The sequence below is a fragment of the Dendrobium catenatum genome, unplaced genomic scaffold, assembly GCF_001605985.2.
Source record: "Dendrobium catenatum unplaced genomic scaffold, ASM160598v2 fragScaff_scaffold_325, whole genome shotgun sequence".
In the NCBI taxonomy this organism is placed as follows: Eukaryota; Viridiplantae; Streptophyta; class Magnoliopsida; order Asparagales; family Orchidaceae; genus Dendrobium; species Dendrobium catenatum.
Window position 1 is genome coordinate 1,907,137 of NW_021318787.1, and position 21,697 is coordinate 1,928,833.

At 32.6% G+C, this 21,697-nt stretch overlaps 1 protein-coding gene across 1 annotated transcript; it reads left to right on the forward strand.

Moving 5' to 3' along the window:
- The first annotated feature begins 6,852 nt into the window (after nucleotides 1-6,852).
- LOC110095217 (glutamate receptor 2.9) lies at nucleotides 6,853-20,096 on the forward strand. The gene is made up of 4 exons (XM_020820660.2): nucleotides 6,853-7,450; nucleotides 10,761-12,064; nucleotides 17,200-17,907; nucleotides 19,188-20,096. The coding sequence occupies exons 1-4, from the start codon at nucleotides 7,162-7,164 to the stop codon at nucleotides 19,758-19,760; spliced, it is 2,874 nt and encodes a 957-aa protein (XP_020676319.1). The 5' UTR covers nucleotides 6,853-7,161; the 3' UTR covers nucleotides 19,761-20,096.
- The last annotated feature ends 1,601 nt before the right edge of the window (nucleotides 20,097-21,697 follow it).

Below are 21,697 nucleotides of genomic sequence, written 5' to 3' on the forward strand. Positions count from 1 at the left end.
CTATTTCATTTAGTCGAACTCAGAGGCATCCGACATTGGATAGAGAGGGATTTGGAAGGAAAAGAATAATTTTTGGGCCACTTCGGGTCATTTTTGTATGGTAGTCCAATTGTAAAAGTTGTCATAATTAAGGTAGGTCACATTATGCTTATCTTAGTTTTCAAAAATATAATTTTTTTTCTAATTAAATTTGTATTTCTATTACAAAAAAAAAATAAGGATGATAACTTTGCACTAGAAAAACTTTCACTATTTAACTTTTTATGTATTATAAAGATTGAGATTTTGAACATTTTAAATATTTTCTCAAAATTTTATACCTGGGCTTTGAAATTTATACTATTTTTATTGAATAAAAAATAATCTGAACTTTGAAAAATAGTGTTGTACTACGATTAGAGTCTCAAAATGATATTTTACATAATTTATAGTAATTTAGTTATGTTTTGAAACTGTGCATTTTTTTCAGTAGGATTTTGTGTTGTCTGCCATTATAGAAAATTATGTAATTATGAAATGTGTCTAATTATGCTTATATTACTACAATATAATAATATATGTGTTTATGTGATTGAATTATATGTCATTTAATAGTTTTGATATGAAAAAAAATTTGTTGGAAGATATAAAGGGCTAGAATCCTTTGAGATTATGTCTGTGAATATGAATCTGAAAAATATGTTTATTGGGAGTCGTAAGGGGCTAGAATCCTTTTAGATTTTATTTGAAAGTGGGAAAAATTCTATTGGGAGTCATTAGAGTCTAGAATCCTATGAGATTATATTAAAGATGCGAAAAATCTACGATATGAACTATTATATAATAAATTCAGTTAAATTAATTGGTCAGTATTATTATTTGTATCTTTGAATAACTGTTATGCTCTTATTACTTTGCTTAGTACAATTATTTATTATAATGCATTTAATTATATTTAAATATTCTAAAATTATTTTATAAAATATTTAAAAATTTATATCAGTGTTTGCGTCATGTTAAGCTGTTGTAGCTCAATATGATTTTACATTCTGATTTAAGAATCTGAGAAACATAAGAAGCTTGTTGATTAGCAGTTCAGGATCTGATCTAATTCTATATAGATATTTCCCTATTTTTAATTTTTGTACATTTATTACTAGTTTTGGTTATATTTTACTATGATCTTAATTTGTTATGTTGCTATGTACTACAGTGTAGATCATATATATTCATTTTGATGAATTGTGGATGAGTTTATTTTTATACTCTAGATATTTTAGTAAATCTATAGTATGTTGTTTGTTTAAAATATATATTGGAAGATAATCTAAAATATTTTTAAAATTAGATATTAGAATTTGTCTGAAATAGTTCAATACAATAATAGGATCTTCCTTATTGGGTTGGGTTATGATATGATATATATTAGTGAAAGTGAATCTCTGGAATTAAGCATTATGTATGACATAAAAACACTTATGTGAAATATGGTTATGTGGTTAAGAAAGTATATGTGATAGCCTTGAATCTGGTATACATATTAAACTCTTGTATATTCTTGTTCTACGTATATTCTACAAATATTGGAAGTCTTTGTATTTTCTTTTAGTTAACTATTTTGAATAAATTGCTTTTAATTCTTAATTTTGAATATTAATATTTGTGAAGAGGTAGGAGGGACTTTACGGATTTGATTGAGCTCACTCTATTATTTTCAAATGTTATAGGTAAAGGAAAGGATCCAGTAGAGTAGATCTAATATAGAGGACTCTTGGAGCTTAAATTATCAAGTACTATAATTTTTTGTAATATAGTGTTTACTTATTTGGCTAACATATTTTAGTGATCTAGATTATTATGAATATATGTTTTGAGAAAATGAAAATTGTTGATATTAATGTGATGAATGAAATGTTAGTGACTCTCGTAGTTATTCATAATGGATGAGAATAATCAATCGTAAGTTTAGGAAGTCCAGTACAATCTTATTTCCATTTTTTTTACAAGTATTCATTATACTACTAAGAATTATAAGTTTTGCATCTTTTCAGTGAACTACTTAATTCATCTACATAATAATTCTATTTTTTTTCCTGATTTAAGATCACAAGGCAAACTTTAAAAGATATAATTCATTATTACTAATAAAGCATCTCATGATAGGTTAGGTAGGTTATCTCGCAGCTAATTGATCCCAAGCTTTATAGTTTGGGATAATTGACTTATGAACTCTTTACTAGGTTATTTTTATCTTTTCCTAGACTCCTCATCTTTTACCTATCATATTTTGAGCACTTTCATGCTTCTTTTTTACTCTTCAGTTATTCAAATATCGATACTACGTGGATTTCTTATTTGGAGAGTAGTAATATATGGTGATTCACCCTCTTTCTTATGGACTAATCTATTTCAAAATATAGACTATCCTATTTGGATAATAGCCTTTGAATTATAGTCAATATTTAAAGTTGAATGGGCAAGTTAAGATACTAACATATTACATTTATCAAGACTATCTCTTTGTGATGTTCTAAAGTATAATTAATATTAGGGAGCCTAGTCCCTTTAGGAGATTGATTAAACCAAATTCTCTTCTTGACTCGATGAATTTTGATGATATATAACTTTTCGTGAGTATTTAGTATGGGTTAAGATTAGATTTATTGGTCTTACCTCACTAGACCTATTTGATATCTTCTTATAAAATGTCATGTACAAGAAAAATTCTCTCATGTCATCATCTTTTTTTCTCATAATAAGTATATCAAGGGGATCTATTTGTAAGTATAGAACTCTTTAGTTTTTGGGCAATTGACTTGATGTTATATAACCAATTAGTTCAATTCTAATATAGTATTAAGCATTTTATTAAGATTTAAGAAGTACACCTCATACTAACTTAGCCAATAGGTCCATAATTATCACAACCCAACCCGATAAACTCATAAATTTGACATGTCCTTTCTTGTTGGCTTGAGATAGGTAACCCCAATATCTAAGTTTTAAAAAGTATTCAGATTTTCTTCCACTATGAGCTTAAAAAATAATAACAAACCACAAAGCTACTACTAATATGTAGTATACTGAAAATAAACTCATTCATAAAATTCTCTTTTCATTTTTTTATGAAAATTTATCCACAATATTGACACAACAATATATAATTACGAACAAGAATATAAAATAGAATAATAATTAATCATGATTGTATAAAAGTTAAAAGAAAGAAATACATGTATAGACTTAGATCATATCCTAAATTGCTACTTAACTGGCTCATTTCATTTTCCATATCCTAAAAATAAAAGGAAAATATGTGTGACCTAACACATCTCAGTAGGCCACACATGTATCAATTTAAGTTTCCAATAATCTCACTTATCAAGCATTTAATTGAATATAAAAAATAATATAATATATCACTGTGTTGAGCATAATAATAATTATAATTATCAAAATTTAAAATAATAGTACTAAAAAGTAAATAAATAAGTACTTTATATGTCAAAGCTAAAAGTAATAGATTCCCTCAAGCCCTTATGGATTCCATTAGAAATATATTAGATTTTAGACTCTTATGGTTTCCTATTCATTTAGCATCATAATCTTCACCACACATCAGAACCTCCTCGAAATCATACATATCAATCAAATAAACACATAAGTTATTGCATTGCAGTAATAACACATTAAATAAACTCATTTCAGAATTTTATAAAATATTATGATAGTATGCAGTGGAATACACTACTATAAAAAAATCATTATTTCATAATATAGCCAAATTATCAGAGATGGTATAAAATAATTTTTTGAGACTTGAATTGTACTATAATATTATTATTTTTCAGAGTCAAGATTATTTTTTAATAAATTAAAATAGCATAATTTCCAAAACTCCATGGGTAAAATTTCTAGAAAAAATATCTAAATGTCCAAAAATAATTGTCCCTATAACATACAGAAAGTTACGCGATAATTTTTTTTACGGATAAAAAGTTATTTTCATTTTTTATTACAGAAATATAAATTTAAGATATTTTTCAACCTCAATCAAAATAACTTTCAAAATTGGATTGACATTTAAAAATGATTCGAAGTTGCTAAATTCCCTCAATTTTCTCTCTAAATTCCCTTTCTTTATCTCACGAGAGTGAGCAACCTAAAGAAAATTGAATAAATGACATAGTGGATTCAGATATTTTAAATAATAAAATTTGCTCCAGCACTGCGACGCTCCATGGTGCTAGCAATAGCACCGCCACGCGGCGTAGAAAAACCCTAGAGCATTAGTGTCGCGACACCTAGAGGAAACTTTTAGATATTTTCCAAACACGCAAACTATAATAACTCAAATATGTGAAAATTTATTTGAAAAACATGAAAATTTCTAAACTAAAGCGCTTTGGCTCTAATTTTAAGCGTTGTAATGCTAAGCCAACAGATTCATTGATTAGGAGTCGTAAGGAGCTTTGGTTGAGAGTTATAAGGAGTCGGGGCGACTTATTCACGTGATTCAAGGGGAGTTATAAGGAGTACATTAATTAAGAGTTATAAGGGATGATTGATTGAGAGTCATAAGTGCATGAGCAAGATACATTGAGATACACTCATTGAATATCTGAATGCTAATACCGACACTACTACAAATACTGTACTGATATTGTGACTGACACTAATACTATTTATTGACATTAACACTATTTAACATTATTGATCATGATACTAATATTGTTATTGACATTAGTACTATTGATTGTTACTGATATTGTGACTAATGATGTAATAGATTAAGATATGATAAACTATAAAAAGATAAATTGATACTGATAATAATTATATATGTTGATATAACATATTATTCTCTTTTATTTTACATTGATTTCAATTGTAAGATTTTAATTACTTGCTGGGCTATATACTCATTACGTGGTTTTATATATTTTCAGGATTGATAATGATCTTATGATATGAGGCTCTAGACAGTACAAACATGCAATCATATTTTTTGTCACTATTTATTTGTAAGCTCAAGTTAAATGGTTAAAATGAAAGATATATATAATTCTTCCAATATAGATCATGGAGTGTGATATAAATAGACCCCCGAGACCTACTTCAGAACACATGCAGACTCTTAAAATGCACATAAAATATTCTAAGACACACACATAAGGGTTCAAATGCAAAAATTAATAATTTACCTTTTTTAAATTGGGTCAGAACATGTTGAACTGAATACTGAATCTAAAGGTGTTACAATAACACTATTTATATTGTATGTCAACATAAGTATTAGAAGGATTATGAGTTGCATTGATAACTAATGACATGTGGAAGTTGATATAACTTTCCTAATATTCCCATATAGTTGACATTAACAACTCATGTTAATGGAATTTTTAGACCAAGGGGGGTTTAACCTAAATATTGAGATGACATAAGCATGATAATAATGTTTAGACAGCCTCATCAAGTTAGTCACACTTGGTGATGCTCTATGGAATTCTGACATGTCTTAACTTACCTTACTCATATATTGACTTGTAATATAGGGAGTAGCTAGAAAGGTGGCCACATTAAGCTTTTTTCATCTCAACACTAAGAGAAGATGTTGTTAGAAGGTGGACTTATTATCAGTAGGTGGACATCAAATTAAGGCATTATGTCGACCCGCCACTACCTGCAATCATATATGGTGGACGACTTACCTATATATTCTAGACCATCATGTATGTGAATTGGTAGATTATAGCTTGTATGTGGGTGGTAAAGATGACGAGTATGTAGCACAACAAGTTAACAAAGTAGCCATAAATAACCCACTAAAAATACAAAACAACTAGCTTTGAGTCACATAACTTCCTATCCATATAAGAGAGGCGTTGACGATGTCTTCTTTGTGAGAGCTCATCTTCTTATTCTATTGGAAGAGAAATGTTTGACTTTTATCTTGATGGCAGTATGCATTGGTCGTCTAACATATTTATAGTCAACTGGGGGAGGAGTGGATCATCTACTTTAAAGAAGGTGGTGGGTATGATTAAATAACATTTTAAAATTCAATCAACTAAATTGTCAAATAGGCAACACGTTGTTACATAAAACCAATAAATTTTTACTTGCTATGTTGTTAAAAATATGTGGCCTAGTTAGAAGAGTGTTGGAAAATTTCTTCGGTGGGCATACCCATTAACTTTTATAGATTATATGACTATCTATTTCTTAAGCATATCAAAAGTGGTCAATTAAGTTATTTGAATATAAGTCTATCAAGACATCACTTAAGTTGTATGAGTTCTATAATGTATTGAGATACAATATATATCATCTACTAAATTAAAACAAGTAAAGTTAAAAAGAAATCCATCTTTTATAATACAAGACAAAATAATATCTTACAAAAATAGAGATTTAATTTAGGCCTAAATCACTTGGATAACTAATGGCTTAAGTCAATTTTTGGAATAATTCCAACTTATTTTTTTCGAGTACCATTTGGTTGAAAGTTTTAGCCAATACCTAAGCTAAAATGCCAAATAAAAATTTGGAACACATAAACACTACTCATTATGCTTTCTGCATTTAAATATTAAGGTTTCATTTGGAAAGATTTTCTTACACGTCTTTAAATCTCTTATGGAAAAAATAATTTTTTAAATCTGCTGTAGAAAACAATTTTTTAATACACATTTTTTTAAAACGTAATAAAAAATAGTGATAAAATAAAAATTATAATTACGATTTAAAAAAAAAAAAAGCTATCTCAAATGAAGCTAAATCATACAAATTCATATAGAAAAGTCTATGAAGTTAATAAAACTTAGTGTTTATCATGTCAAATAGTTTTTAAGATCCAAACACTTCAAAATTGTTTTTAACCAGATATTTGATAACTGTATGTGAGGTGCGGGACTGAAGATCGCATCCGGTTCAACTCCTCGCAGAAGTTGTTGACCGATTCGATTGCTTCTATTTTTCTTTTCTTTGAATTTACAGACAGCGCAAAGCGTGTACTTGGAGTCTTGGACCTATTGAGATTCAAACCTCAGCAGCCATTAATGTTACACAGCGCAGATCACATCTTTCTTCATAAAGTTCGAAGTGCAAATCCTTGATTCTCGTGAAAAAGACTTTTACTGTACTATATCTCTCATCGTCTCAATCTCCCCTCTTTTTAAGATGAAAAGGAGAGGGAGAAATCCCCAGCTCAATCTCTTTTACTTTGTTTTCTTCTTTTCGTTCGTCTCGAGTGCAAGAACTCAGGGAGGGGGCGGAGGAGGGGCTAATGGAAGAATACAATTTGATGCGGGAGTGATTTTAGATTTAGGTTCATGGATAGGAAACATAAGCTTGAGCTGTATGAGAATGGCGGTCGACGATTTCTATGCGGTGAACTCCGGTTACTCCACCAGAATCTCTCTTCACATCCGAGATTCCGGCGGCGATGCTTTCGGCGCCGCCTCCGCAGGTAAATTTTATAATACGAGGTTTCGTTCCTTTCCATTTTTTATTCTTGTTTTCAGTTTTAAGGAAACCGACGCCGAAGCCCCATTCTTGACTGAGTAAAAATTCCACTAAAAAAAAAAAAAAAACTGAAACAATTTCGTAAACACCTCTATAAAGTTTGATTATTTACAAAATTAATAAAATTCTAGATTTTTACTCAAAATATCAATCATTATAAGATCTTAGCCAATATGTGTTTTGCTTTTATTAAATTTCCAACAGTTTGGTAGTTTTATTGCGTTGCATCTGCAACTGCAAGTATATAAATTTTTAGCATTTAAGTAGTTGAGGGGTTTTGGGATTTAATCAGCTGAGGGACTTGCATGTCTAACACTAAAGTTTTTCTCTTTACTTTTATAAGACCACCCAAAATTTTAAATCATATTTGTTAGACTTTTAGCTTGTTGAACTGAAAAAGCTGCAATCTGCATAACACTTAAAAACAATTAAATGCAAGGAATAGAAACATATTGCAATAGCTGTTTGTTGTAACTGAGAGTTACATTATTTTTCCAAATCACTCGTCAATGCAGTTACAATGACTATGTATGTATGTATGTATATATCAAACTAATAAACTGTTAGATGTAGTCCATTATACATCAATGGCAATGATGCAATTCGGCAGAAAGGAGTTGTGAGTACGGTAGAGAAAGTGCCTATAAACTAAAGATAGTGGCTGCTGATAAGATATAATTCATATTAGTGTTGCTTGTCATCCCTCCTCAAGTTGAGGGTCTTCTCTAGCTCATGAAACCACTTGATTGATAGCGATTTCGTAAAAATGGTCTTGATCATGCACAAATCTCGAGGCATATTTAAGTTGGAAACTTTTAAAATCAAATTCGTGATCATATGAACTCCGATTTCAGTAAACTTAACCAAAGGGCTCCAAATCGAAGACTCAAAGCTTATTTGGAAGATTCAAAGTATTAAATGGATAACAAAATGATATCAAAATATTACATGTTTATAGTCAAATCGAGTGGCTCGACGAGATGAATCCAACGAGCCCAAGATCGCTGGATTTCTACATCATCAAGGCACCTAAACAATTAAAAAACTCTCTATAATCAGGGGAATTAATACGAGTCATTCGATGGAGCACTCCGAACTTGCCCCGAATCTTCCTATATTTACGGGGTGAGCCAATCATGAAAATCTATAAATAGACCCACACTCTATATATAAGGGGGACCTTTGGCGAGAGATTGGAGAGAGCTTTGAAACCTCAAGAGCTCTAACACCACCGCCCGGACGCCGATTGCCGCCGGACTTCCACCCGACCGCCGACCGTCGTCGGACTTCAGCCCGACTGTCGTTGGACCACCTCCCTGCCACTGACTGCCGCCAGAATTCTACCCGGCCAACGACCGTTGCTGGACTTCAGCCCCTGGCTGTTGACCGCCACTGGATTTCCACCTGTTCGCTAATCGTCTCCGAACTTCAGCCCGATCGTCATTGGACCATTGCCCGGCTGCCAACTACCGCCGAACTTCCACCCGGCCGCCGACCGCCGCTTGACTTCCACCCGATTGCCAACTGCCACCAAACTTTAACTTGACCTTCTTCGGACCACCGCGTGGTCGCCGACCACCGCTGGACTTCCACCCGGCGGTCGACCGCAGCCGGACTTCAGCCTGATCATCGTTGGACCACTGCCCGATCGCCGACCGCCGACTGCTGACCGCCATCGGACTTCAGCCCGACCATCGTCGAACCGCCGCCTTGCTACAGACTGCTGCCGTCGACTTTAGCCTGACCTTCGTCGGATCATCGCCCCACCGTCGGCCGCCGTCGAACTTCCACCCAGCCGTTGACCGCCTCCGAACTTCAGCCCAACCTTCATCTGATCACTGTTGACCGCCTCCGGACTTCCACATGGCCGCCAAGTGTCGCCATACTTCTGCCCGACCTTTGTCGGATCATTCCTGGCCAGCTGAACTTCTGCACGGACGTCGTCGAACTTTCGTTTGACCGTTGTTAGACATTTGCCTTACTCTCCAAACTACTGCAATTTGATCACCTATAAGTCAAGGGACGGGTCAACCTTTGTAATTCACTCAAATTTAGTGGAATCTTTTCACCTGGGTGAGTCCCCGTGGTTTTTCCCTCTTTGGGCTTTACACGTAAAAAGATCGTGTATTTTATCTCTCTCTTTGTTTGTGTGTTGTATATCTGTGCATCGCTAAGACGAAAACTTCACTCACTCTACCGCCGCGAATATTCTAGCCTGCAACAAACATATATTAAAATATCAAGAGAAGTGCTACCTTGGTGATAAAATAACATGCAGGGGTCAACAGTGCTGGATTGAGACCCAAACTTGAGCAAATGAGTGAAAAAGTGGCAAACCAATGCCTTAGAGATTGTTTTAATCCATAAATTGATTTCTTCAAAAGACAAGCATAATCTAAATGTTGAGGATCTTGGAAGCTGGGTGTTTGAGCCATGCAAACCATGCCATGAAAGGAGCCATGTAGGAAAGCATTAGACACAGCTAATTGCAATATTTTCCACTGAAAAGTAACTGCCATTGTAAGAAGAATTCTAATTGTAAGTAACTTGGCAACGGGATTCATGCCTTCGCGGCATTTTTCTTGAGCCAACAAGTACAACAGAGAAAGTGCCTCTAAAGCAAAGATAGTAGCTGCTGAATATCGTAAGATATAACTTATACTAGTGCTGCTTATTAGAGCTTACAAAATCTTACATAACAATTGAGGGTGTAATATAAGTTGTGATGCACCCAAGATAACTTATAGAAGTTCTTAAGGATTTAGGGGACCATTAAAACTTACCAATCTCTCCAAATCAACCAAGGAGAACCTTCTGACCTTGTAGTTAGATAGATTAAAAATCTAATTTTATTTTTATAAAGCATTAGAATACTATTGAGAATTATTTGTCTATATTAATGAATATATTTATTATTAGTAATATGGCTTTTTATTTAAATTATTATTTTTGGCTATTTATTTAATTATTAACATCTTTCATGTAGTTAGTTAGGTTTGATTATTGATCGATTATAGCTTACAGTCAATAAGAAAATTAATAAAAAACTTGAGTAAGATTTTGAAATTCAGATCTTGTTCTAGCTCGATACATAAAAAAAAAGAAGAACTAGACTGGATAAAGTAGTGCTCAACTCAACTGAGTTTATTTACATCACCAGATAATTCCCTTTCGAACTATTGGATTTTAGCCTTCATTTTGTCTTTTTGATCAGCTTTTTTATGTGAACATAATGCAATCTCCATGCATTGCAGCGATCGATCTATTGAACAATGTTCAAGTGAAGGCTATACTCGGTCCACAAAAATCATCACAAGCAAGTTTTGTAATGGAGCTTGGGGACAGGGCACATGTTCCTATAATTTCATTTTCAGCAAAAAGCCCTTCCCTTTCATCTACACAAAGCCCCTACTTCATGAGAACTGCCTATAATGACTCCACTCAAGCAAAGGTTATAGCTTCTATTATTCAAGAATTTAATTGGAGGGAAGTGGTTCCAGTGTACGTCGATGATGAGTATGGCAATGGAATTATGCCTTTCCTAATAAATGAATTTCAACTTATTGATGTGAGAGTCCCATACAGAAGCAGTATTCCTCCATCAGCCACTAAGAGTCAAATTCTGAAAGAGCTTAGTAGGCTCAAGGAAATGCAAACAAGGGTATTTGTTGTGCACATGACATGTGATCTTGGCTTGAAACTTTTTACAATCGCCAAGGAGGAGGGAATGTTGAAAGAAGGATATGTGTGGATTACAACATATGGTTTGACTGATATAGTGAATCTGATGGGTTCACCTGCAGCTAATGCCATGCAAGGAGTTTTGGGTGTGAGGCCATTTGTTAATATGACCAGTAAGCTTCGCGATTTTAATAAGAGATGGAGGAAGATATTCCATCAAGAAAATCCTCATGCCATAATTACTGAACCCATAGTTTTTGGCTTGTGGGCATATGACACTGTATGGTCATTAGCTCTGGCAGCAGAGAAGGTTGGGATGAATAATTTGACATTCCAAGTGGCAGATATTTCCAAGAGTTCAAATGATATAGCAAGCATAGGTTCATCATCAGTTGGACCAAAGCTTCTTCAGTCCATACAAAGTACTGAATTCGACGGTATGGCGGGGAAGTTTCATTTAATTGATGGCCAGTTGGAGTCGCAGCTTTTTGAGATAGTTAATGTGGTGAAGAATGGTATGGTGAGAGTTGGGTTTTGGGCTCCTCATAATATCTCAGGCTGGAAAAATTCCAAAGATAAGCTTGATGCTGTCATTTGGCCTGGTGAACCAGAGCGGGTGCCGAAAGGATGGGAGTGGCCTACAGCAGGGAAGAATCTCACAATTGGTGTTCCTGTGAAGCCAGGTTTTCCTGAATTTATTCGTGTTGATGTGGATCCCCATTCTAAAAAACAAGTTCCCAAGGGGTACTGCATAGATGTATTTGAAGCTGTAATGCAGAATCTCTCTTATGCTCCGTATGAATATGAATTTTTTGAAGATAAGGATGGAAATATGAATGGGACCTATGATGAACTTGTTTACCAGGTTTATCTTCAGGTTGGTTTTCTTGACTTGAACTGACCACTCTCTTCACCTGTCTTGAAATTCTAATGCCATTGCTGAATTGTGCTTATATGATAAGTATAAATAGTTACAATGAAATCATTAAATAAACCCCTTCCTGATTTGGTTGTTTAAAAAATCGTTTAGTACATTTGAATTCAGTTAAAACGCAACAATTTCTTGAATCCAGTGCAAGTTCTTTTAGATATCATCAATCATTACTCCTTGCCTATTCCTCAGTATGAACACAGAATGCATAATCGGTATGATATTTGCACTGGCCTTGGTGGCAAATTTTACAACATAAATTTTCCATTAGCTTTCTTGTAACTAATGCCATGTTCGTAATTGTTGAAACTATATTTATCTAGTGGAAATTAGCCCAATCATGCTCAGACCTACTAGAGTCAAGGAGCTAAAAAAGAGAGATTGAGTTCAAGAATCTTAAAATGAGTGTGCGGATTAAGAGTCTCACTTGATCTTTCATTGAATTGAGTACAAGACAAGATGAACTTTTTCATGGAAGGGTGAACCACGGGATTATAAAAGAAAGAGAAATTTGAAAGAATTGAGGTTGGGAAAAAATTCAAGAAAAAGATCCAAGAAAAAATTTGGGAAACCTCTCCATGTTGCACAATCAACCCTATATTTATATGCTCGAGTCGATGTCAATTCTATAAGCTTTTGGCTATACAGGCCTCAATACTGTTTTAGTTGTTGGATGTCTTTTTAGTTAGATGTGTAGGTTGTAGCCTTGCTTGAATATGATTGATGCCTATTAGAAGGTGGGTTCCCTTCTAGACAAGTTTTTAAAAATTAGATCGGACCAGTCGGTCTGACTGGTTCAACTGTGAATCAGTCATAAGGTTGGTTCGGTCCTTCTTGAAAACCGCTTATGCATCAAACCACTAGGGCTGCAAATGAACCGAGCCGAGCCGAGTATGTGAGTGTTCATGTTTGTGTTCATTTAATACCAGCTTGTTCATGTTTGGTTCATGTTTGTTCGAGCTTTAGCATTTGTGTTCATGTTTGATTCATTAATTTAAGGAGTGTTCATGTTCGGTTCATGTTCAGTTCATGTTCGTTCGTTTAGTGTTTATCGAGCTTGTTCGCGAACATATTTAACTAATTTTTTTAACTATCAAACAAACACGTTCATGAACATATCTATGAACAAACACATTTATAATAAAAGCAATTGTCTATGTAACAAAGGTAATGATTATTTATATTTATTAATTTTATAGTCAAATATTAATTATTTTCATCGAGCTTATTCACGAGTTCAAAATTTCACATGGTCCCACAACTCCATGTGAGTTCTTACACAAGAGAAAGTTTCCAAGTAATGTAGGACTAAATAGATGAGTTGATGTTATGAAGCTCACAACATACATAGTATAAATTTTCAAACACGTTTTTTAATTAATTTTTTTGTAATATGAATAATATTTATTTTTGTAGTTAATAATTATTTATTTATTTATTTGTACATACACTACAAAAAATAATTTTTATCTATTTAGTAATGATAACATACATATATAATTATGTTTAAGTATATAACATAAATTAATAATAATTTATATTAAATTTATAATTTATATGTTAATTAAAGTTATATTAAATGTGAATAAAATTTAAAAAATGAATGTATTTAAATATAAAATTATAGAAACTATTGTTTATGTATGTATATATATTAAATTTTTAGTCACACATTTATATTTGTTCATGATTATCATATCATTATTATTTCATTTAGATAATAATTAAATAATTTTAATATTTATTACATCATCCAGTTTAATCATGATTAAATCATTGAACCTTGAACTTCTTATTTCATCAGGTTCAATGTTCAGTCCAATTTTCACAACCATGCTTCTAGATGATTATGTTTTAGTTGGACATCATAGTTGGGTATGACTTCTGTGTATTGGTCACCTTGTTGTATCTATTGGGTACTATAGACTTACTACTTGCAGCTTAATACCATTGAATGAGTACTCGAATCCTAGCACCGTTGATTGGGAAGTAGAGGACAACTTAGATCCTCTTTGCGGGTTCTTAATTGCTTCTTGAGCTATTTGTATTTGGCAATTACTCTTGGGCAAGTCAGCACAAATGACTTAATACAATAAATTGTAGGCTCAGCTGACCTAACCTATGTAAATTAACCCAAATCAATAGTGGTTTGTCCCGTTGTGTCAAATCGACTTGATCAACTGAGCCTAAACTGATTTTGCTATACAATATGAAGGTGCATGCTTTCTTAAGAATTTTGTTAACTTATTCAAAAAGTATTTTCCTTAGAGAGAGTCACCTTAAATGGTTTGGTCACATAAAACGGTGGCCTTCCGATGTCCCGGTTAGGAAAGTAGAGGTATTAGATTTGACTTATGTTAAAAAAGGTAGAGGTAGACCTAAAAAGACTTGGTTAGAAAATATTAGAAATGACCTTTCTTTATTAGATTTAAATGAGAATTTGACTTTTAATAGGACACGATAGAGAAAAAAGGATTCATGTAGCCGACCCCATATAATGGGACAAAGGCTTTATGTTGTTGTTGTTGTTGTATTCAAAAAGCATTTTCCTTGTGTTGACAACAGCGCATTTAAGGCTCTTCCTATCAATTGTCCAAGGTGTGCCTATAATAATAGGAAAATAGAAGATCCTATTTGGGTCATTCGAACTCAGTAAATTGTGTTGCTTGATTGCTTTTTAAGATGGAAACATAGCTGACAGCCTTGTAGGTTGGACACATAATTGGACTAGATCCATTTAGTTTGCTACGTTAACACATTTGAATTACTTAAAACAAACCTAATTTTGTTTTTAACAACCATACTGACTGATTAAGTAATAGTTTATTAATGAAGAAACTCTCTTTCTCTCTCATTAAGTCCACTAGTAGGCTTGATCCAGCTTGAAGGAAATATCAATTTTCCTACAGATTGGATTTTGATCTCGGAGATTCTATAGTTAAAATCACCACCATTGATTATGTTCTACCAAACAATAAATATCTATAAATAAAATTTTATTAAATTTATGATTATTTAAATATATGTCAAGTATAAGAAAACAATGAATGATGCACCATTAATGTTGCAAAAAATATGATTTTTTTTTCTAAATTAAACTCATTGACCTCAGTCTAATAAAATGTTAGGCGCACAAATAAATTTGTATCAATTTGAGGAGCTTTCTCCAAATATGAAATTTGGTAATTCACTATTGTACTCTGTTAGTGATGATTATTTGAATGTTTGACTAAAGAACACAACTATGAATCAAATAGTTGACTTAACATGGTGTCTATCTAATTTTTTTTTATAGAGTTAAGGATTTTTTATTTAGGTTTTCAGAGTTCATGCTGAAAATATATTGTAAAAAGGTAGAAAAAGCTGAGCCATAGATGGAAAGATGTCAAATAACAGCAGGATCTTGCATCCTTCAAAATGAGCCCCTAATTCCGGAATTAGAGTCCTTTCGATGATCCATTAATCTAAAAATAATTTTAGATTCTATGTATATTGTACCACATTAATTCTTTCCTAGGATAGGAATGTATTTATTATAAAGATTCTTGAAATTTCACAAAGAGAAAATTTTAATCGTTCAAAATTTATTTTATTCTGAATTGAAATGATTCATTATATCTAACTATCAATTGAAAACAATTCAAACTAAAATTTCTAATAACTAGTACAAATTTAACTGTTCTATTTGAATTTAGGACAATTATTAATCACATTCATACTCGCTCCTTATATCTTTGTTACGCAGCATTGACATCTTCTAACATAGCCGAGTAATTTTTCATTTTAAATGTCTGTTGGGGCTTATTTGGTTTGACCAAATAGATTTTCATTGACTTGGAAATGTGTTGTGTAGAAAGTAGCCTAAAAGTGATTCGTGCAAAGCAAATGCAGCTACTTTCAACAACCTAAACACCTAAAATGTAACTTTAATCCGTTCTATTTTTAGCTAAAGAGGCCCTATGGTTCTCAACGTAAATTATAAGCTTATATAAACATAATTGGAGATAAATAAAGGGGGGAAAAAAACTCCAAAATCATTACTTTTAACTCTATTTTTGTTTGAAGTTATTGAGTGCTGTCTTGCTATTCAGATGATATATTTTTCCTTAAAGTATTTATCAGTTTCAACTTTCAATTATTCTATAAAAAAAAAAAAACTTTCAATTATTCTTCCTGATGCCCTAAACCTACGCTATTGTGCTTCTCTTGGTCCAAGCTTCTCCTAGCTTGAGTATACCTTATATTCAGAAGTGTAGGAAACAACAACAACAATATCAAGACTTTGCCCCACTATATGGGGTCGGCTACATGAACCCTTCTTCTCCATTGTGTCTTGTTAAAAGTCAAATTCTCGTTTAAATCTAATAAAGAAAGATTATTTCTAATATTTTCTAACCAAATCTTTTTAGGTCTGTCTCTAGTTTTATTAACATAAGTCAAATCTAATACCTCTACTTTCCTAACCGGGTAATCGGGAGGCCGACATTTTATATGAACAAACCATCTAAGGAGACTCTGAAGTGTAGGAAACGAACAATTTTTTTTTGTAAAAAATGGATAGTGGTTTTAGTTAATCATTTCCAGACAAAAGTCTATTATAGTGTCTTGTGGCTATCATGCCCAACCATAGCGTGCATCAGCATTCTCTTTATTTTCAGCTCAAGTCACGGTCATTCTCATCCTTATAGTCAGGCCAAACACTTAATTTAATATTCATTTGGCAATTTTACAGCAATATCGTCCCTGTTTAAGAGTATGTACTGGAATTCCATGCTTGGCAATGCAACTCAAGATATTGTAAAATGTGGCCAACTGTATCTATGTTTGGGAATATCTTCAATGTTTCAAATCATGTGTATTTCAGCTGGTGATTACACATAATAGTCTGCATCATTTCTACCGGTCTGGCCAAACACTCATTACTATTCTTTTGATAACTTTGCAACATTTTACCATCGATCATTGAGAATATCTGACTCAAAATTCCATGTTAGAATGACACTCCAGACCTTGGAACTTGCAGCTAACTATATCTATTTTAACTTTCTCACTCTACTTTTTCTTTGATAAATTGGTACCAGAAATACGATGCTGTGGTGGGAGATGTGACAATTATAGCCAATCGATCCTTATACGTTGATTTTACATTGCCCTATACGGAGTCAGGGGTGTCAATGCTTGTTCCAATCAATGACAACAGCAAAAAGGATGCATGGGCCTTCCTAGACCCATTGACCACTGATCTTTGGATAGCAAGTGGAGTCTTTTTCATCTTTACAGGATTTGTTGTTTGGGTTATAGAACACCGGATCAACAAGGACTTCAGAGGAGAACCTACAGAGCAGCTTGGCACTGTTTTATACTTTTCCTTCTCTACTCTGGTCTTCGCACACAAGGAGAAGGTGCTGAGCAACTTATCACGGATTGTGGTAATAGTGTGGCTTTTTGTGGTTCTTGTACTGCAATCCAGCTACACGGCAAGTTTAAGCTCGATGCTTACAGTGCAGCAACTTCAGCCAACTGTGACAAACCTGAATGAACTCATAAAAAATGGAAACCATGTTGGATACTTAAACGATTCTTTCATGCCATCTTTGTTAAAGCGGTTGAATTTCAAAGAATCCAAGCTCATTGCTTACAACTCTCCAGATGAGTATCATGATGCTTTGGCTAATGGAACTGTTGCAGCCATAGTGGATGAGATACCTTACCTCAAGATCTTCCTCAATAAGTATTGTGGAAAGTACACCATGATTGGACCTACTTATAAGACTGATGGGTTTGGTTTTGTAAGTATCACTCTCTTTAACCTTGCATGCACAACTTAGATATGATAATGTCCAACAAATTTATGAATAACTGTATTGTTTATGTTTTTTCTCTTTTAAAGTCATGAAGTATTGCTATATTTTAAATCATTTAAAGAGGAAAATCTAAATGTGATTTTGACTAGTTGAAATGAAAGACTCATTCGTTTTAATGTTTGCTTCAAATATTCTGTTTTGTGGCCTTTTCTAATTTTTTTTATTTTTTATTTTTTTATTCCTTTTTTATGGCCTTAATTCATATATATTTATGAGAAGATAAAAAGGATCAAAATAGTCCCTCAACTCTTTGTGAGGGACCAATTTGGTGTCTCAACTCCTTAAAAATCGATCTTTTAGGTCATAACATCTGAATTTTTTAATTAAATTATTTATTAAATATAATTTTCAAGTAATAATAATTTTTCTAAAAATATAAAATATTTCTTTAATAGAAAAAATTATTAATAATTTTTGTTTTAATTTAGGATCATTATAAACTAGAATTACTAATAATTTTTTTAAAAGAAATATTTAATAAGTTTTTAAATATTATTACTTGAAAATTGTATTTAATAAATAATTTAATTAAAAAATGACTAAAATATCCCTTGATTTAACACCATTAACACCAAAATTTGATGTTAAGACCAAAAATGCCTCTTTCTAATCAGTTGAGGGATGGAATTGGTCTTTCAATAGAGTTGGGGACTATTTTGGTCCCCCACATATAATTAAGGGATAATTTTTATCCTTTTTTTTATGAAAATGTATAAATAATTTCTGTCAGTAATTGCGCTCTAAATCTTTGAGTAAAAACTTTAAGCTTTTAAAGCTAATTGCGATCTAGTTGCATGTAACTGGATTTTTGGAACAGTTTTTAACAGTCTCAAGTAGTTGGCTCACTCCGTTCGCTGCATGTCTTAATTTCTCAAAACTTTCCCTGATTTCATTATTTTTCTCTTCCGTGCTTCAGATCCTTTGCCTCAGCATACATATATATTTTCCTCGTAACATAGTTTTGCATCAGCATTGCTGAGCATACTGAACTTTGTAAATGTAAAGCCTTTCTCTTCAAAGAGTTAGTGTGCTACAGCAACTTGAAGAATTTGTGTGCCAGAACTTATTCATTTCAATTTCAAGTGATTCTCAGTTACACAAAATCTTATTTTACTGACATTCTTTCAATATGAGCAATACTGCAAGAATCAAAAGCTAGTCGTTTTAGCAGCAACCTTTTAATTTTTTAATTTCCATATTTACAGGTGTTTCCCAAGAACTCTCCATTAGTTTCAGAGGTTTCAAGTGGGATCCTTAGATTACTGGAAAGCAAAAAGATGGGAGATATTGAGAATAATTTATATGGCAATAGGAGCTGCCCAACCCAAGAAGAGACTGACACAAGCAGCCTTTCATTTCGTAGCTTCTGGGGCCTGTTTCTTATTACTGGAGTTGCATCCATGGCATGCCTAGTTCTTTATTTGACACATTTTCTCTACAAACACAGAGAATTCCTGCAAAGTTGGGTTCCTGAGGAATCCTTTTGGCAAAAACTCGCCTTCTTGGCCAAACTCTATGATCAAATGGTGCACCCAGATGCAAACAAGACCGGCGAAGCGAAGGAAGAACAAATGGATGTCATGACCAATGCTGCTATTAGTGGATCACAAACCCCTTCAAGCATCTCCAATCACACAATCGAAAATTTTGAATCTGAGGAAGAAATAGAAGCTTCATCAGATGAAGAAACTGCATCAGGAAGGGAAATCAGCAGGCAAAATCCAGATCCACCATCGTTTGCCGACATGTTAACCGCAAGAGATCAAAGTGATCGTTGAACACATTATTTTTTTCCTGGATTTGATGAAATGATTCAGCATTCATAGCAGTTCATCTGCTGACACAAGTGGAAGGTATGAGTACTGAAGCAAAGGTACACAAATGGAAGATGATAAGCCAAACATACTATTGAAAAGTTCAATAGATATATTTGTGCCATAGTTGATAGTTTACGTATATATTTCATTAAAATAAATTGAGGGTGGGAATTTCTTTCCTTCATTTGCATGTATAGTATCTTTGGTGATTATGATTCATGTCTTTATTAAGCAACTTGCTGTTGTTAATTAACTGTTAATATTAATGTTATTGTGATATTATCTGTTTCAGAAGTTCGATTTATGACTGAAAGAGAACATAGAATAATAAGTTGGAGACATTTTCTATACACAAATATACTATCAAATTATTAAATTATTCTATACACAAATAGTTGTAGACAACAATAATAATAATAATAATAAGCTTTTATCTAACTATGTGGGATTGACTGTATGAATTTTTTTTTCTCCATTCTGTCCTGATAAGAGTCAACAAATAATTATAGAAAAAAATGAAAATTAAGATTTTTGTCATTTGTAGGGGAGGGAAAATATTCAAATAAGATGAACTCCAATTATAAATCTAATATATTTATATCTGATTGCTAGTGATAGAACTATGATTTGAAACTATATTTAACTATTAAAAAAAATCTCTTTATTTTGTCTAAACTTTAGAGAGTTATCTTGTGAGTTGAGATTACATCTCTTCATCAAATCTTGTATTTTTAGGCCTTAGGAATGATAGGGTAAAGTAGACATAATATTTTCTTTTATATTTTGGTACTTAGTTAATTTGGATTTGAGTAAAATAGACCCGAATAAGATTGAGTGTTACTCATGAACAAAATTAAATCCAATATTCTTTTAGGTGCAATGACCAATGATTGATTGCATATATTAGAAGCAAGGCTCTATGGGAAGCAAAGTAGAAGGGGAGAGAAGGACCTATGAACATGGAGAGGCAAGTCCTCATTGCTAACATGGAACTTGCCCTTAGAATTTTGCAGACACACGAGGAACTTGTCACTCTATTTCCGACTCCTCTAAAGTTAAAACTCACTAAGAAATACGTCAATGTAATTGAAGCAATAAAAGAAAGAGTTCAACGATCAAATGAATTCAAGCTTCAAAATTGAGTAAACTCCTTTTTTTTAATGAGAAATCATTTTCTTATTTCTTTTCATTTGTTACCGCCATCATGAATCATCATAATCATCTAATATGACAAAAAACTAAACTGTCAAGTAAGCTCGACCTAATATCTAATGAACAAACTCTTAAGTTTGTAGTCAACCAACCCTAAACTAGAAAGTTGACATATTAATAACTTAGATCCATAGTGGTGAATTTTTTTTTTTTAAGTGAAATTTAGTTAGATAAGAAAATGATAGGCTAACTTAAGCTTGAGATAAGGGTAATCAAGACTTAGGATAAGGTTTGAAAATCAAAAGACTACTCCCTTTTTTAGGTCTAAGGCACTTAGGTAGATGGGAAGCTTGCACTTAGCAAAGTGGCCTTTTACACTTAACCAAGGGCAAGAATTTTACTTCAAGGAAAAAACATATATAAAATATGCATCAATGAATGCATAACAATGTTGAGCATGCATGCAAGTGAAAATACTAGTCCCTTGAACAAAAGGATATGCATAGTGTATGTGCACACACATCTTCTTTCATGTATGAAAATAATACAAAATGTTAAAAAAAATTTGTACACACACTTCATTTACATCATCATCATCATCTTACACGGTTCTGGACATTTATCACGTTTTAGGATGATTCAAGAAGCCCTCCTCTTTCTCTTATAGTCTTTTCCAAAATTTCAATTTGGCATTTTATCCTTAGAGTCATTCTTAGAGCTACGAAACCATCCCAACGAGTTCCTGG

Excerpts from the sequence above, each read along its gene's own strand:
- LOC110095217 (XM_020820660.2), top strand. The coding sequence starts at position 7,162 with ATGAAAAGGAGAGGGAGAAATCCCCAGCTCAATCTCTTTTACTTTGTT. Across the intron at positions 7,451-10,760 it reads TTTCGGCGCCGCCTCCGCAG|CGATCGATCTATTGAACAAT; the intron begins GTAAATTTTATA and ends CATGCATTGCAG. Across the intron at positions 12,065-17,199 it reads TTTACCAGGTTTATCTTCAG|AAATACGATGCTGTGGTGGG; the intron begins GTTGGTTTTCTT and ends AATTGGTACCAG.